Source organism: Macrosteles quadrilineatus, unplaced genomic scaffold, assembly GCF_028750875.1.
Source record: "Macrosteles quadrilineatus isolate MER2022 unplaced genomic scaffold, UCM_ALF_1.0 Scaffold_3__2_contigs__length_128488019, whole genome shotgun sequence".
Taxonomy (NCBI): Eukaryota; Metazoa; Arthropoda; class Insecta; order Hemiptera; family Cicadellidae; genus Macrosteles; species Macrosteles quadrilineatus.
Window position 1 is genome coordinate 22,565,712 of NW_026542596.1, and position 18,902 is coordinate 22,584,613.

The 18,902-nt window shown below is 34.5% G+C and overlaps 1 protein-coding gene across 1 annotated transcript in view; it reads right to left on the minus strand.

Annotated features, from left to right (window-relative positions):
- LOC128990516 (collagen alpha chain CG42342-like) overlaps positions 1-18,902 on the minus strand; it is a 159,535-nt gene that overhangs the window by 84,158 nt on the left and 56,475 nt on the right. Inside the window, exon 3 of the mRNA XM_054412909.1 lies at positions 9,298-9,333. Within this exon, the coding sequence (XP_054268884.1) occupies positions 9,298-9,333 (36 nt within the window). The remainder of the gene's footprint in view (positions 1-9,297; positions 9,334-18,902) is intronic.

Here is an 18,902-nt window from a genome sequence, read left to right on the forward strand (position 1 = left end):
TGAACTGAAATGGATACTTTAAAAAATGGTCGTAGGTAAAAAAAAGTTTCCGCACCCACTAATTTGTTCACTGTAGGTAATCACTGTGAGGTTACTTAATTAGACTATTCCTATGGTGAACCTTTTCTCCTGAAAAGGTTCTAGTGTAGGACTACAGTTACAGAAAATGACAAAATAATATGTAGAAATAAACAATCAACGGTTAATGATACGTATGCTGATCATATTTTAAAGTATTTTTTCTTTGTTCAATGCATTCATACTCACATAATTGTTCAATAAGATACATTCTAGGAGGTCCTTGCTTGTGACGAGTCTCAAAAGATCCTTTTCATGTTTAAGTTTAAAATTAACCACGTTATTTTTTGTCAAAGAGGTAAATATTGAATAATTTAGCTTATTATACAAAAAAACGGAAGTAAAATATATCATGAAAAAATAAATCGTCCAACACACCACAAAACGTGTTCTATTAAATTTAAATACAATAAATTCAAATTATTCAACCACTTGAAAATCCATTAAAAGGCGATGAAGCGAGATAGAAATTCTTAAAATATAAAAGAACCTCCCTAAATAACTGGTTGGATCCCGCAATTGACTTGGCAGTAAGGCAATCTACTACCTTATCTGGTGGAGGATTTGTGGACTTGTTTGAAGCAGAGGTCCAGTAAAAAAAATCGCAGGCTTATGTCATCCGTTCTCATTACAAGGGTTCTATCACACAATCCCTCCTGGATTCTTCCTTCTCTCCTTATCTAGAAAATCCTTTAATACCGTCTCACATCACTTGAAACATAGTTCTTTAAAGATATATTTCAGTTATATTTAGACTAACTAAATCAAAATAGACGCACAACAACTTAAATTATTTGTTTTGGCCAGGGAATTACTGGAAATAATGCCGGAAGATTTGAAACTTCTACTAAATAATATGATTTAGCAGCAATGTTAATGGGAAACATTTTTATTGACAGAAGAAGCAACGTTGTAAAGCAAACAAGTTCTGCTAGGTTAAAGGTTTTTGCGTTTTTAAAGTCAACTGTACGAAGATTATATTTGCTGAAAATGAAATGGATAAACTATATCTATATACGTGTACCTTTATGTAATATCTAAAAAAGTACTAATCTCAACTTGGGAGCTACATCACCTAGACGATAAAGGTAGATTTTTCTATAAAATAACGTTTAATTAAGTTTAATTTGATAGCTTAAGTAGAAAAAACTAGTCTCAAAATGACTCTTGGTCCGAGGTTGTGTCGGGGCTTAAACAACTAATTACCTAAATATACTCTCCTATCCTGCATTCCCATTATTGAAGCCTTCAGAGCGCAGCGATCCAAACACATTGCACACTATCCGCTTGTGTGTACAAAGCATGTTTGCCCTCAGGGAAGTAATAATCTGCAAATAAAACGTGTACGCAAGATAACTCCGGGCAAATATCAACCAGTTCTGCGAGGGGAAACAATATTATGAAATGTTTAATTGGTCGCAGCCCCCTCCCCCTCCCCTTGGCGACACGTGGTCTTAACAAGGGAAGTGAACTCTAATTATTCCAGCATTATTATCAGTAATTTCGCAGGATTGTCCTCTAACAACCCTTCCCCCAGTACTGCAGAGTGGGTTACGCGTTTTGGTTTTAAGGGCTGCATTTTGAGATAGCAAAGTGGTGTGATAAGGATTTTGAATATTTTATAATAATAATTGTTAGTGTTAGCATTTGAATGCTATGTAGGGAAATATGGTAATATCTGTAAGGTCTATACAAATGAATAGACAGTTTGAACGTAGATAAAATTGTATAACTTTTTACTGACATATTATTTGTCAACAATTGAATTAAAATTTGCTAAACATTTGTTTAGCAAATTTTAATTCAATTGTTGACAAATAATATGTCAGTAAAAAGTTATACAATTTTATCTACGTTCAAACTGTCTATTCATACTATACAGTATGTAATGATTTGCTATTTAGCAACAGCAAAACCAAAGTGTTTAATGAAAAACGAGTGATTATGGTAAAAAACAGAATTACTAAGATCATTGGTTTTCAGTTTAGTTTCTACAGCAGAGGCATTGCGGAGGAAGCTTCAAAACACGTTTTCTTAGCAAGGAAAAACTGTTTAAACCACCACAAGAACAACTTAAATTTCAACCACTGTTAATGGTTTAGTTCATACGCTATTGCTGTAGAGTAAAATAGTAAAATAGCATTGCAGTAAAATAGTATATTACGTTACTTGTCCTGAAAATAGGTGTTTACCGGACGAGTGTGGTCGTTCCCGTGCGAGACGAAGTCGAGTGCGAGGTTACCATACAAGTCCGGTAAACACATTTTGGACTAGTGACGTACGATATTCTACGCCATAAACTAACTTAACAAAAAAAAACTGTACATATCCTTATGTATTCCCACCGACTAAATGACTAACAATCACTACTCATAACTAGAGGTTATTTTTTGTTTATAACTCATTGCAAAATATGATATAATCAGCTGGTTTGTGTCCGGTTAAAACTCATTACAGTACAGTAGTATGTAATGATACCCCATTTTATTAAGCTGGCGGCAAACAGCTGTTTTCCGGACTAAATCCTTGTGTGGGCAGTTCGTCAAAACAGTGTAGTTTGGCGTAAAAGGATTTTACTCTGGGTTAGTACTTATCAGTATGGTTGGAAAATGGAATGAATGGAAAACAACCAAAAATATGTATCGGTATATACTTTTAAGAGAAATATAGAGAACATTTAAATAAAAACAACAAGCAGTAAATAGCATCCCGTGTCAATCTCAACGTTCATATTCATTCGAAAAGGAGTTGATCTCAAGTTGGATTCTAGTAAATATTAGCCTGAAAAGAACGTGAAATTTTATTGAATTATGAGGATACAGCTAGATATTTAGAATATTATTATAACAAATTAATATATACCATATAAAATACCGTGGAATTATACTCTGATGAATGGTGGCAGGGCCAATAAGAACATACACGTGAATTACAGAAATGTATAGGAATATCAAAACTGTATAATATAGGAGAGTTTAGTAAGCTACGTAGAAACGATGTACAAGTAACACCCAATACAGTATACACCAGGTTGAGGGAAGAAATGATGTTCAAGTAACACCCTATACAGTATACATCAGGTTGAGGGAAAAAACGATGTAGAAGTAACACACTATACAGTATTCACCAGGTTGAGGGAAGAAACTATGTAGAAGTAACACACTATACAGTATACACCAGGTTGAGGGAAGAAATGATGTTCAAGTAACACACTATACAATATACACCAGGTTGAGGGAAGAAATGATGTTCAAGTAACGCACTATACAGTATACACCAGCTTGAGGGAAGAAATGATGTTCACACAAATGAATGATACCAAACGATATTGATCTATAAGAAAATCACTCTAACAGTAAATAATCGATTACTATTAGGAAATTAGTGAATCACGAGAGCAGAATAAAAGTGCGACAAAAGATAAGACCTTTATCAGAGTATCAGGGTAACAGGAGATTTATGATTGCTATTCCTAGAAAAACTATCTTATAGAAACAGGTGAGATGAGAGAAATAACGTTGATAGTCAAATGTTACATCTTGTTGGGATATTAGAGCGACAGAAAAGCCGATCAAGAAAGTAGAATGAAAGTTTAGATAAATGAGAGAAATTAAGTGTAGATACATAAGGATATCAGCGTATCAGGAGAGTAGGTCTGGTGTCAGAAGTCCAGGAGCGAAGGTTAATTGTGAGGTCGCGGTAACGAAGACACGTAGCTAGGAAGGCGCGACTGTACACATACGTCATTCTAGCTCCTGAGTCCTGAACTCCTGTAGTCCTGTACACCAGGGAGATACCGCGAGTGATAAGAACCAGGACATTCCCGGCCAGCTGTTGAGGAATAACGGCATTATGGTGGGATGCCGGATTACATCTAGGATAGTGTGTAGTGTAGAGGTCAAGTACGTTTCTAATGACAAAATGATCAACTAAAACACTGCGTGTTTATTAGCTCGATATACAAGGTATAAGGTTGCAAAATAAAATTAGATTCTATTTATTTTCGAGGTGTTAATTTATAGTCCTGGCCAAATTATCAGCTTAGCTTACGAGGAAAGTTCATTAGACAACTCACGTTCATACACTACCTCCAGTCATTAGCTTTTGAATACTAAAGCAGACATCTCTTCTGTAGCCTACTTATATTTAAAAAAAGAATAGTTGTATGAACTATTTAAAGAGAAATCAACCGCCTAAAACTATATGTTATTACTTTCGTTACTGATATAGATAATGTGACACTAAAGATGCTACGATTCTTTTCACCCTCTAGGGGCGAAGGTTCCCAGATAATCTTCCTATAAGACCTTACACCAACACTCAAGCTGTCACTGCCCTTGATAAAAAGATTTTCTTGCACATATAATGTATACACCATTGTTATTGTTGTATTTTTCAATTTTGCAGTTACCTTTTATTGATTGTTAATTTGTTATCGTAAACTAATAAGAGTTAGGAAGAATTCTAGTGTTTCCCGTAAATTATCTATTCTCGTGAACTTTGTACGTATATTAGGTTTGTCAAATATTGTTTGTCTTTGTAAAGTGCAGTTTCATTGCGAGGTGATCAACAAATTAAAACGATAATCCATCCTTTAGTTGGTAAAAAAAACTAACATTGTATATTCGTTAATTGTTTTGTTAAAATAAGTTCGTAATGAGCTTTTCTTTATATTTTTAGATGAAAATCTACACAGGTGGCCTATGTATAGCACATGTATTTTCAGATATCCCCAATTCTTCAGATACTTCAGATTTTTCAGATTCTTCAGATATACTCACGAAATCACAATTGAAAGTAGTAAGAAAATAGATTATCCGGAATTTGTAACTAATAGCTTAGAATAGGTAACACTTAAATTGAAAATTTTTAAAGTGTTATTATACGTATTATCTATTTTCATTTTGTAAAAAATAAAACAAAACCCTATCAAATTTAGGTTTCGAAATCATTCACATTTTAGAAAGTTGTTCGACTGAAATAACACGAAATTTCACATAATAAACTAGACATAATTGTAGATTCCGAAAATTGAGAAAACTGAGAATTATTTTTCCTGTGATAATAAAGAGGCGGAAGCAAGAGGCGGACGTGTAGTTAGTGGTTTGGTAACCTACAATTTGACACCTACTTGCCCCCCCCCCCCAAACGCCCACTTTCCAACCTCATCAAACTTTAAGCGCGTAATTTTGGGGAAAGGCGTCCAATTGGGCTCTTGGCACCCACCAGTCTCTGGCGCGGATTTACCAACTTCATTTGGCGAGTTCGCCTTGTGTTAATGGAACACAAGTTTGTTAGTAAGTTTAGCCCGAGATTAATATTAAAACACATGACTTGGGGAAAGCCATGAAGTGAAAGTGATAAGTTTAGATGTTTCACATGACACATATAAATAGTTTGTTATTTATAGTTCTTATTTATCTTTTATGTCTTGTTATTGAAGTCTTGTTTTCTAGTTTTTTCACTACTTTTGTACTGGCCTGTGGTAATTGCAAAGACACTATGTTTTCCTCTGCTTTTTTTCTGTAAGACCATTGTATTTTTCTTGCAAAAAATGGTGCAACCGTTAGTAAATAAATAAATAAACACAACCTTAGCACAATGGATACAGGATTTGATCAGTTCGTAGAATTAACTGAGGATGAATGATTCCTTAAGTGAAACGTGTGTAAGATATCCATTCAATATGCCTGTAGAGTGTAAGCTATATTTTTTGTATCGTGCTTAGGCATGCAAAATGCCGATTACAGTTCCGGTGCAGAACAAAGTTTTAATAATTATACGTAAATTAATTAAATGCATAGCCTACATCAGTTCTAAAACTTGGTTTACTTTTGGAGATTTGTGTCTCTAGGAGTCTAAACAATTAATTTACATTTAAAATGTCTAGCGCTGCTGACTAATTGTTCTATAAAACATTGACGACACATCTGAGCCCATGACAACACTGCGAGTGAGAAGTATAATCGACACAAGACAGCAGTCTATCAAGACCGCTGGCGGGACGGACTGACAGACTAGACTAGATTATGTTTACGAAGTAGCGGTAACACTTGATCTGGTGTGTTTAGTGTTTAATGTTTGGACACATGGGTTGACTACAACACCAACTGTGGCTGTGTTGACACAGGGAGCGTCCTGTCTGGCGCACCACACTATTGGCTCCTTTAGAAATTCGATACGAATGAGAGCGTTAATCAAAGCGCTTTAGAAAAAGGAGATGTTTGAAGCTTTTTTGACAAAATTCCAGGGGCAAAGTTACTACATTACTCGTTAGTAAATTATATCTTGTGAGTAATCATTTTAAAGGATCATTTTTCATGGGTGACAGCTTTGAAACAAAATCACGCACAAAATAATAATTTTTTCACTATATTAGTATTACAGAAACAATAATACGATTCGGATATGTTTAAAGGAATCCTATTTACGGTAAAATAAACGGGAGTTTTATACCTAATCCAAAGGAAATCGCAGTCTACGATTTCCAGAGTCATTAATCTGCTAAACTTATTGAATAAAATGGTTTTAGCTCGAATATTAATTATGTAAACCAATTCTGAATTACAATATTAAATACCACTTATTTTACACACTGGTCTGTGGCTCCGTAAAAAATAAATAATTACGTTTAATGTTACAAGAGGTAATAGTAGTTTACGCAACGATTGCGTTAAGTTAGTCTTTACGACAAGAGTAGAAAACTCGCCAAGGCTCGTGCCTTGAAAACTTCTACGAGTGTCGTAAAGACTATTAACGCGAGTTGCGTACACTACTTTACCTACGACTGTTTTTTAATTACTGGTTTTTAATTACTAACAATCACTACTCATAACTTCTTAGAGAGGTTATGTTTTCGTTTATTGTCATTGCCACTGAAAGTGATGCAATGACTTATTGTATAATCAGCTGATTTCATGTAATTACGTGTTTGTAAAACTTCGTTTAAATAATACGTTACTTTTTCAGGTAATATGTTCAGCTAGCAGCATTCTTACCATAAATAGATCAATATTGTATATTTTTTGGACAACTGAATAATATAGTGAAATAGTTAATTTACAGTTAGATCTCAGCATTGAATATAGGGTCCACAACGAGTTGGGTGAAAAAGTGGTTAAGAGGTTTTCAAAATAAACCAGAAGCACAATTATCAATTTAACCTTAATTTGTTTTGTCCATTTAATGAATCGCTGGTATGTTATTTCATACCTTTGTTTCGTTTTTGGTGATAAAATATTAGCACAAACAGTTTGTGCTCTCATTTCCATCTCGTCAACTTCACTTTCACTAACTGACATTTTTAAATCAGTTTAATCTACCTTCCTTTAACTTACACTAACTTAGGTTAAGAATACACGAGTATCAACAGGAACAAGTCGGATCAACAATTATTAAAATTGTCAACTTATCAGCTGATTAGTTGACATTCGAAGCATTGCAATTTTACTTCCTTTCTCCCAATCCTTGAACCTCATTGGTCCGTTACCCGTGTTGATATGAGAAAAACTATGCTGTTATGAAATGAAACTATGCTGTTATGAAAGTAAACAGCTGTTAAGTGAAACCTTTTAATTCTAAAAACTAAACTGAAATGGCTACTTTAAAAAACGGTCGTAGGTAAAAGTGCATTTTACATTTTGTGTCAAGTGAACTTTCATAGACACGAAACCACAGACTACCTTTAACCAACGAATGTGCGAATACAAAACAGAGGAATTGTAAACTTTAAATTACAAACCGTAAAAGACGGCATTACTATCGCCTCTTGTGACGCTTCATAAAAAGACATCGCTGTGCTTAAAGTTTAACTGCTTCTTTATGAGCTATAAAAAGAAGATTTACCGGGTCAGTCGCTTATGAGTCGGCAGGCGGTGGGCGAGTCGGGGATGAAATATTGATTCTACCCGCTGAAAATAATGAGTAGTAAATAAGTGAGTTATAACTCATTAGCCGGTCGGCATATTGGGTATTTAGGCTCCTCCTTTAATAAATTTCGAGGGTTATTCTGAAACCTTTCATCGCGGCGTTCAGTAGAAGGACTGCGGTGGCGGTGGCTTCAGACGACTCATCATTTGAATGTTTCCGGGGCACGTGGCGCGCCTAGTGGTCCATAATGGAACTACAGACCGAAGGACATCCTTAATTGACAACGGTACGGTCCAATATAAAGATAAGGTTAATCCCCGACCCCACGTAATGGACTACGTTGAAATGTGGACTCGGAACATAAATCAAAGCTCGTGATCGGTCGTGGACGTTCCTTTCGAGAGCTTTTAACCGAGTTTCGACCGTTAAGCTGAAGCAACAGGTTTAGTTTTATCAGAGCCGGATGCAATTTCACACTTGTTGCACCGCCGGATCCGTTGCATCCGGATTTCAATGACGTTTGTTGGTGTTTACGGGAAAGTGTTGTTTAGTGACATAAAGGTGTTTATACCAGAAAGAGAATATGGAATGTAAGCTATAGTGGATATGGACGATAATAACTGAATCAGAGTTGAAATCAAAGGTTGAGTCGTATTGAAAATGTTGGGCTAAGTCCATCGTCCATCGAAGACTTAAGAATACACACATATGTTGATATTCCTACATACTCTATGATTCAAATATATTTTTTTTAGTTCAGCACTTACCATAATCCAACAAATTATACATACACGAACTATTTTCGACGTTTTCAGTTAGATTTTTTGTACAAGATACCAGTGCAACAGATGGGAAAATATAAATAATCAAATGTTCATCATATTCACACAAGCTGCTTACAAGTTTTAATATATTACCAAATTATCCCTAAATATTAAGGATGTAGTGGATTTTTAATATTTACCACTATTCGTAATTATGTTGATAAATCATTGTAATCGTAAAGAATGCATGAATATGACATTTAGAGAATATATTACTTGTGCCCCATGAACGTAAAACTTGTTTCAGAGCCTCACAAACAAGGTATATTGTATGTATGTCTCTGTACATTTGGAAGAATGCAAGGAAAGTATAAAAAGAAAGTAGTTGTGTCTGGGGTCTGATTTTCTGGAAATTCGGTACACTAAACCCAATTACGAGAATTATACACTCGTACTAATAAACGAATATACACTTATACACATGTTTTTCATATTTATTTATATCGTGGATAATTTATCCTGCAAACCCCCTCTAAAAATCATAGTTTTATTTACATCATGCAGTCATACTTTTTAAAATACTCACCGGGTCTCCTTTGGGGCCGTCCAGTCCGATCGGGCCCTTAAACAGACAACAATTTGAGATTAGTCGGCGCTATTGATGTGGGAGAAACGGGAGATTGATGTAGTAAACGGTCATATCCTCAGTGAGTAGTGAGGGGGCGTCTCGCACACGAGGCGGTACACTGATTATAGTCTGCTCGGTGAAGGATAACAATCGTCACATGTAATATGGTAGCATAATTATAAAGACCTATATATTCAATTCAATTCAATTATTTAAGATGGGGACACCACTATGTGCGTATTTTAACCCAAATATGATTGAAGGATGAGTGTAGGATGAATGGCGCGATCTTGTAGTCTTGTTAGTGACTAAGGCCGACATATTCCTTGGACACAGCTGTTAATTAATAGCCCATTCAGCTAATGGCAACTAAGGGACCTACAGTTTATAGTGGAATCCGAACCACATTTTTCCTTGTAATTAACGAATTGGTCTAATTATCAGGATAGTACTGCGGATAGTCGTAGTACTCACTAGTGCGGACGTTAATGCACACCAGGGAGCATCGCATCCACAGTGCATGCCTATAAATATCCACAATTCGTGACCTCCTAGTAGCTGGATTACAGGACGACGCCACCCGTCCCAGTTTTACAATCGTACCCTATGTTGTAAAATTCTGAACTATAAATTGAACTATTTTCGTATTACGAAAACATACCAAAAAAGATGTAAAAGATGTAAAAGATGTAAAATATGCATACACCTTTTCTTGTGTTAAAAAACACTCAAAAATAAAACAGGAATCTAAAAAGGTAATAAAATAGTTCATAAAGAAATTGAGGTGAAAATCTTGATAGCAAATGTGTTTGAGGGTTTTTGTTAGTATATTTGCCAAATGTGACTGACACACCCATCGATATGGACACACCACGTAAAATCATGACTGCCCAACCCCAATATAAATTATTTGAGTGGACTTCTCAAAACATTTACAAAGTGAAAAGGAATCTTTTGTAATAGCTATCTATCAGGGCTAGAGATATACAGGGCTAGATGTATATCTGTAGCCCTGGCTATCTATCGACATTAAAGCTATATACTATTATTATTTTTCTTTATGTATATTTTAATGCATTGTTAATCTTTCCTCAATATAAATATGTTCTGAAGGTTGTTGTACACTGTTCAGTTTTACTAATATAATGTTGATGTGTTATTGCATCTCAACTGGACTGTTGGTAATGATCTAGTTTAGTTTTCCTGTTTTACCTAAACAGTTTGATTTCAGTTCACTTAACAACCAATAGTCTTATTTTTATTTTTAGGGTACAATATTTATGCAAAATTTGTAAAACCAAACTTTACAAAGAACCACAGTGCTAGTATTTGCAAATAAAACATATTTCTACCTGCAGTCATTTACCTTCAGGGTTTTTGCCACGGTTTATATACTTTGAAACAGTATAAAATGTTTAACATGTAAACTAATACAAAGTGTGAAACTGCAAAACGCAGAGAGTTCATCGGACATCTGCTGAGGACAGTGGTCTACGCCATGGTCAGCGCCGTGATCACCGAGGTTCAGATAAAATCAGTCAAGTATTTATAGACGCGTCGCTTACATCCTCGGATATCTACTAACGATGTAATAAATAAATGCGGGCCTCTAACCGCCACTGTAAAACACGTCTATTTCTGGGTGGCGTCACGACTATTGACGTGGATGCTGCAAATCAACTTCTCATCCCATTGTAAATGTCTGAAGAATTTCTGCATGTGTTGTTGTTTGGTGTGGTTGTTGGTGGGACTTGGTGGGTTCTGGTGTTAGTGGGTGTATCGCTAATGTTATAGTTTCGGACTTAGGTACGGAAGAAGCGCGTTCTATCGCAGTAATCCCAGGCATATCCACATAAATTTGAGGAGGGAACTATACTTTAAAAGGGCTTGGGTTACAATCAAGAAATGTTACTGGTGTATATACAGTAACAAAAAGGTTTTCTGCTTATGTAAAACTAGATGTTACATGGGATTATTTTGTGTCTCTTTTGCTATAATAAAAGGGAACAAACAAAAAATCTTGTACAAGAAAGATTTATATATTTAGCTCAAAAAGTTTTAAGGGCGGTCTAATAAAAAGAAATAAATATGCAAGAATCATCGGAATGTTATTTGAAAGTACTCAACAAAAACATGTCTTGATACTTTTCAAAGACTATTCATTAGGATAACACATTTACTAGGGAATATTTTACGGTTATATCTCCATTGATTTCGCAAACTAGGATAAGATTTTTACTTTTTTTAACTACTGTGCTCAAGTATTTTGTGGAGTACCATTGATAGAAGGTTACATATAAATAAATTAATTTTTAAACAATGATTTCCAAAACCATTAATTGTTTCATAATTTCACTAAAATAATACTTTTCCTATCATACAAGTGTTCCAAAGTTAGTCAGTTAGGTAGAGTAATCTAAACAGCTGATTCGGGAGGTAATAAATGTCCTTAATTATACTCTGGAAGCTACAATACATCTTAGTCTCGAGAACCCATCCTCATTAATACACTACAGTTGGGATGACTTCATTAGAGGTTGTACGTCGTCGGAAGGAAGATTTCATCAAGGTGATTTTTCTAAGCTGGAATGTACAAGACAAAATCAAACAAATGTTTCAAATATAGCCTATTTAAATGTGGAACAAGCAGTGAGCTGTGTTCTTCCACTAATTTTAATTCAAATTTTACTAATGTGCTCTTTGTTTTTGTAAGTCATCAAATGACGTGATGATTCACTTTTAAATAAAAAAAGTATGTGTTCTATTGTATGGACAGTGATTCAGGGAAAGTTATCTAATGTCAGAGACTTATAAGTTTTGAGTTCCTATATGCGTGGACATACGCATTTAAGTGGATTAAATTAAACCTTTAATGTAAGCCTCCTGTTAACGGCATTATCTTAGGGTTAAAGTCATTGGAGATAGGCGGATATCGAACCTAGACTCAATCAGAAGTCCTGCGCTCAGTCTTCACTGTATTAGTACATTACAAAACTGAGACACTTTTTATGTGGATACCGACGATAATCATTAACAATATACTGAAATATTTATTTCGAGTTCTTACCCTGCACCATTCAAATTCGAATGCCAATTTCGACCCTTATTCAAAACTGGGAAAATCATACAAAAAAGATTAAAATTGTAGATTGCCTTAACCCATAAAAGAAACAAATCTCACCGTTTTACAGCAGTTCTTTACAGTATGTAAATGATTTTAATTATATTAGGACAATTATTCTCTAACTAAAACTGACAACAACAATTAATAATAGTCTTATTAAAAAAAAAATCAAACCTGTAAAGGTTCCTCACATAACTTACTTTATACTGTATTTAACGCATAAATTAAATACTATTATTAAAATATCACATGGAAAGAAACGTCTGTCATTTCCATATTGACATCAGTTGCGATTCCCAATTTAATTTATCACGACTGACATCGTCGTCTGATCGGAACAATGAGAAATGTCTGCTTGAATGATAAAGACTTCAAACTGTCACTAGCAGCCGTCAAGACAGTCGTTGAAAAATATTGAATAAAGTTGTATTGTTTTGACGTTTCTAGATCTAAAAATTACTAATGCTGAAGGTGTTGTGTATTAAGGCATAGCTTTCTTGTTTCTAAAGTCATAAGTTTATTTAATAACATAATTTACGATAAACAATAATTCAACTTTATAAAAACAGTAGCTACGAACTAGTTCATCTAACTACGAATAAAATTCAATTGATAAATATAGATAATAGTCTAAATTACTAATGTTTTAACGATAAAAATAATATTTTAATACAAATTGCAATTTTTGTTTTGGCTTTTGCAGCTATCCTTTAATTATTTTCATTGAATAACTACAATTTTACATAAAACCTATTTACGTAAATGCTTTTTTAATAATTTTTTTTTCAAATTGCTATTTTAAAAATCTACGCTTTACTGTTGGAGTTACGTCAAATAAACATTACATACAGATGAAATAATTAAGAAATAAGACAATGACTGGCGCACAATGTTAACCAAATTAATCATGGTATTAACAATAAGGAAATATTAAGTTGTTCATAAAACATTGAAATCTTTAAGTAAAACACTCGTGTTAGTAAGCTTTACCCATCAGCAATGTTAAAATTAGTACATATTATTCTTATTTATTAGCTTTATAATTATGTACTTATACAAATTGAGAAAGACAAAGACACACCCAGAACACACTTTACTCAGAATAGCGATGAAGAAATCACACTTGAAGCTCTAAATCCTCAAAGTTTGTCATCTCTTGAGAGAAGTGTGCGTCGTCGAGAGACAGATGCATGTAACGAGCTATGAATATCTCCTAACGATGAGAAATGAGATCGATCCGCGATTTTAACGATGTTCAAAATCTCCAAAGACTCGTCAACGTCTGATACATCACCTCGTTTGGCTACTTTGATTTAAGGAACATTTGAATTAGTTATACTACCAAAGTATACTTAATTGTACGTTTTACAGTATTAAACTTATTTAATTGTGTGTCCAATTGCTGTTTAAAGAGTTTCAACTATACTGGTGATATATTTCTTAGGAGCAATTAACTGAGGTTTTTGAATTAGAGTGTCCTGTACCTAATCTCTATACAAAATTAGGTAAAAATTCGGGAATAAGTCTTTTGATATATACTATCCTTTTTAGGATTATCAAAACTATAACCTATCATAAATTTTAAAATATAGATTCGTTAGATGCTCCTTAAAACTCTTTCTCTTACTCATTTATATGTCTGGTGACTAGTAATATTTGATGGATAACAGTTTTATGATGTTTTTATTCAACCATATCTGACAAAAGGCATTCGTTTTTTGAGAATTTATTCAACCAATTGCGTAGGAAGGTTTAAATAAAAATCTCTGAAGAGGGTTATACCAGTTCAATTCAATATGGCGGGTAAACATGATAATGTTCCTGAAAATGCTTCTAAGGTTCAAGCTCTCAACATTCTAAAACTAATTTGTTTCCAATGATTGTGTGCTTTTTATGTTCTTAACTATCAGAGCTTGCAGTGGTTGGTGCAAAAATAATTGTTCACTGTTATTGAGAAGTTAAAATCGTATGTGAAAAAGAATAATTTACTGACTTTCAAAATGATTTTGGAAATACTTAAAGAAACAATTACGAAATTTCAGTTTAGCCAGTTCATAGTTTGGATCTTAATGAATATTTTACAGTTTGTTTCAACTCGATAAACTCTTTAATAATGCCAGCAGGTTCTTTTTTGTAGAACAATGTTTATTTTAGAAGCTAGCCTCCGGATTAATTTGGTGTAAATACCTGCTTCGTGGTAATCCTATTGTTGCTAGTGTTTCAACTAGTTTCGACTTTCTACAAAGTCATCTTCAGGCGAAGGCGTCAAGGATGTCAAATGGTGGTCACTTCATATGAAGGTCGTCATTACACATTAAGTACATAAAAACACTAACACGAACACGGACATTAAAAATGGCACATTTAACACGATTAAACGAACAACGGTAACTTTTAAGGAATGATGTGACACGACCGGGATGGATGCAAGGTCTAGACTACCGGTGTCACATCATTTCTTAACAGTTACTGTTCTTCGTTTAATCGTGTTAAATGTGCCGTTTTTACGTGTTTATGTCCGTGTTCGTGTTCGTGTTTTTATGTACTTTATGTGTAGCGACGACCTTCATATAAAGTGACCACCCTTTGCCTTGACGCCTTCGCCTGAAGATGACTTTGTAGAAAGTCGAAACTAGTTGCAACACTAGCAACAATAGGATTACCACGAAGCAGGTAGTTACACCAATTTAACAATGTTTACACAACCGGCGGGTGGAAGTGCAAAATCTGTTCAATAAAATATCCATTGCTTTAAGGTTCTCATACTAACAGTTAAAAACTTTGGTTTTCTTTCTACAAAAGAACATACTGAGTTTCTTTAGTTCTCCTTGTTTGAGATCTGTCTTTGTCTACTTTAAGGTTTTCACCTAACTTTCTAGCTGTCAGGAGTGCAGTACGATTGTTAAATAAAAATAAAAAACTATCTGATTCCAATTATCTATTGGGTAACGCTGGCTTCCAGTCTAGACGTCTCATGGTTGATCACAATCCTATGACAGCACATTAGGCAGGATGACTCAACGGCGAGTACAGGTGATGAACAGCTTCTGCGTGACTAATGTCCTTCAGACGGGTAATGGTTAGCTGGTCCCGTAATCCGAGGGTCGAAAAAGGTTGGGGCAATAAAACGACTCCACTGGTCCCGAGAGGTCCAGGTAGTTTTGGGGCGGCTAATCCAGTGGGGCAATGAGGCATGAAGCGTGATGTAAACAAACAATAAATACTTGCAGTCCTGCCCTCGGCAATGAATGGTGCGAATTTTGGAATTCCCTCGCCAGGTCATCATCCCATCGCGAAGCTCTAAACAATGCATCACTTCACTCTACACGTCAACAACAGCAAATACTTGCAGCGCTCTCGGTATCAAAGAATGTTGCGAATTTGGGGTTTTGTAGCACTCACCTACCATAAGGGGAAGTTGATAAATATACCTTTAAACATCTATGAGAGAAGTAAACAAAATTGAGTACAAGAGGTAGTACTGTAATAAGCAAAGTTAGTAGGGATATTTATGTTCAAAATCAAATGTTAAGGGGAGAGAAGGAACGTGGAGGAAAAAGAAGACTGTAGCAATGAAATACTTCATCGGCAAAAAGCTAGAATCTCTTTCAACAGGGGAGATCAACCTGGTAACTTTTAACGAATTTCCCCTATGGGGAATAAGCTATTACCGTAGTACTCATGGTGAGACCTGGACCCGGGACCGATTTATTTTTTTCGTTTTGAGGTCCCTAGAGGCAAAAAACACCATCCGTTCAAATTCATATATAACACCACACCGTCCGTTAGCGCGATAACTCGAGCAAAAATGTTCCGATTTTGATGAAATTTGGTACAAACGTGTAAACTTACGTGTGTTCGAATGAGTTCGCGAACCAGCATGATCGGACTATGGGAACAGGGGTTTATGGGGGGTTTTATGGTGTTTTCCCATTTTTGACCATAAAAACTTAAAATTTATCAATTTCTTTTCAAACCATTTTGTAGAGCTTAAAAAACAAATTATTTAGTATATTAAAGCGTTATTATGCGCCTAATTGTTACGGAGAAAATTCCAAAAATCTGTTATTTTAAAATTCCCATGTTATTCTTATGGAGAATAAGTTAACTGTTGTAGTATGCTTGTTTATGAACATATTTTGATCAAATTTGGAAAATGCATTAATCTTTATTCTAATTCCGTAAGGAATTTCTTGTGCACAGCAAAACTCTTTTATTTATTAACCGATTTTGATGATTGATGTGTCAAATTAAAGGGAATTATCTGCAGAAGTCATGGAATAATTTTTGTCACGCTCAGTTCAATGTGCTTTGCCCCACTGGACTTTAAAGTTTCCATGTATTTTTAAATATAAGTGAAAATTTAGTTAAGTTTATCAAACATATGATTCATTTACTTTTAAAAACACCTGTCCGCTTCATAAAAATAACCTCTTTCCCTTATGTCATTTTAATATTTACTTTTTCTGTTTATTTATCATTTTACTTTCAAATACAATGATGACTGATGAAATGGATAGATCACCCTTAAGGCCAATGTTTAAAAAAATTTCACTTGCTAAAAACATGAGAGCTAATCCAATCGAATCAATATTATTGCTGAATGAATAGGGAATGGTCATGAGAGCTATCATAATGATCTTGGTGATTCATTGATACGTCTTCCACCACAATGTATTGTGAATGAAAATATCATTGACAAAATCTTCTGTGAAGGATTCTCTGAAGATGCTTGAAAAAAGACCAAAAATCATGCAATACTTTCTCAACAAAAAAATAAACATTGTGACAAAATAAATAATAAAATAGTTGAGCAACGAAATAATGACAGTCGAGTTTACTACTCAGTGGACACTTTGATTCAAGAAGAGGGGGACCAATTACATGCACCTGGTGAATTTCTTCACACTTTAGCACCAAGAGCTTAACCTCCTCACAAATCATGCCTTTAAAAATGTGTAATTGTAATTTTACTAAGGAATTTAAATCCACAAAAAGGACTGGTTAATGGAACCAGATTTCTGGTAAAGAGATGAATAACAAAGTCCTAAATCTTGAAATTATTACTGAAAGTTCGGCTATGGGAAGAGTTTCTCATTTAACATTTTAAATGTAAGATGACAATTTTAACTGGTCTATCAGTCAGTATTCTGTAAGCCTACTCTGTTAGAACCTTTATTCCTAAACTGGTCTTTACTTTTCTGCATCACTGTATGTATGTATGCAATATGTATGCTGCATTATCCTATGCAGCTTTCATATTTGTTCAGTTATAAACTGTTCTTGAATCATCTGTTTTTTTTATTTACTTCCACCTCAAAACACAACCTCAACATCGCTATTAAACATTCAGGTTGGAAATTTCACTATCAAAGGTGTTCTTGTCCTGTCCGTAACTTACGGAATATAATATGCGCTACCAACTTATGAATAATTGTTTAGGCCTACGATCCCAAGAGATAGGCAATTGGTCTATTGGCTGTATGGTCCAGCGAGCAGCACATAGCGTTGAGAAGACACATTGGAAAAGCGATTTGAGCATAATCCGTAAACCTCTGTTACAATCACCCACTGCAGTTGTCACTTTACACAACCACCATTGAAGTGCTGTCAATGAGTTTAAACCTTTTATGTAAGCTATTGGTAATGCTTATGTAAAAAATGTAAGTTTCCCAGCCATATAAAACACTGATTCAAGGTCTTTTTCCCGGTTATCAAAACTCAAGAAAACTTTTATACACAAAGAATCTCTATTTTCATTTACGGTTACCCCACAAATTATTGAACTTGCGATTAATTAAATCCGTTATGTAAGGAAAAACTGTTTTAATCCAACTTGGTTTGGATTTGCTTTTGAAACGTGATCGGAAATGATTGCGGTATTTGTAAATAACATTAAATGTAAACATATCAGTGACATCTAGAGAAAAATAATCTTGATCCGAACAGCTGTTCGCTATTTCATAGATGATTATGTGATAAAAATTGGGAGATAACTTGACAAAAATCGCACAAAATTGGGTTTTTAAACGTCCGTAAGTTTATTTGAAAAGTAGTGAGGCCATATTTTAATAGCTAAAGACACTCTCGCCAATCCAGTGAATACATTAAAATGATTCGGATCTTGATAGGTACTCTCGTTTTTCAGGAGAAGGCCGCGTAAATGGCTCTTGGGCCGTGACAGACGGAAGACAGGCAGACAGAAATTGAGATGAGACTTGTTTCGGCTTCTTTAATGTATAAAACGTAAAAATAATCTAAAAATTTATGATTCTGAGCAATGTACATACAAAACTCTAGTTTTATTTATATAGATTGTTTTAAACACATGTCTTTGTATACGGTATTTTTTCAGTTCTTTTCTTAACGCATTTGTATTTCATAATAAATATTTTCAGCATGAAATAATAGAAAATTATTCACAACACTGTGTATTAGT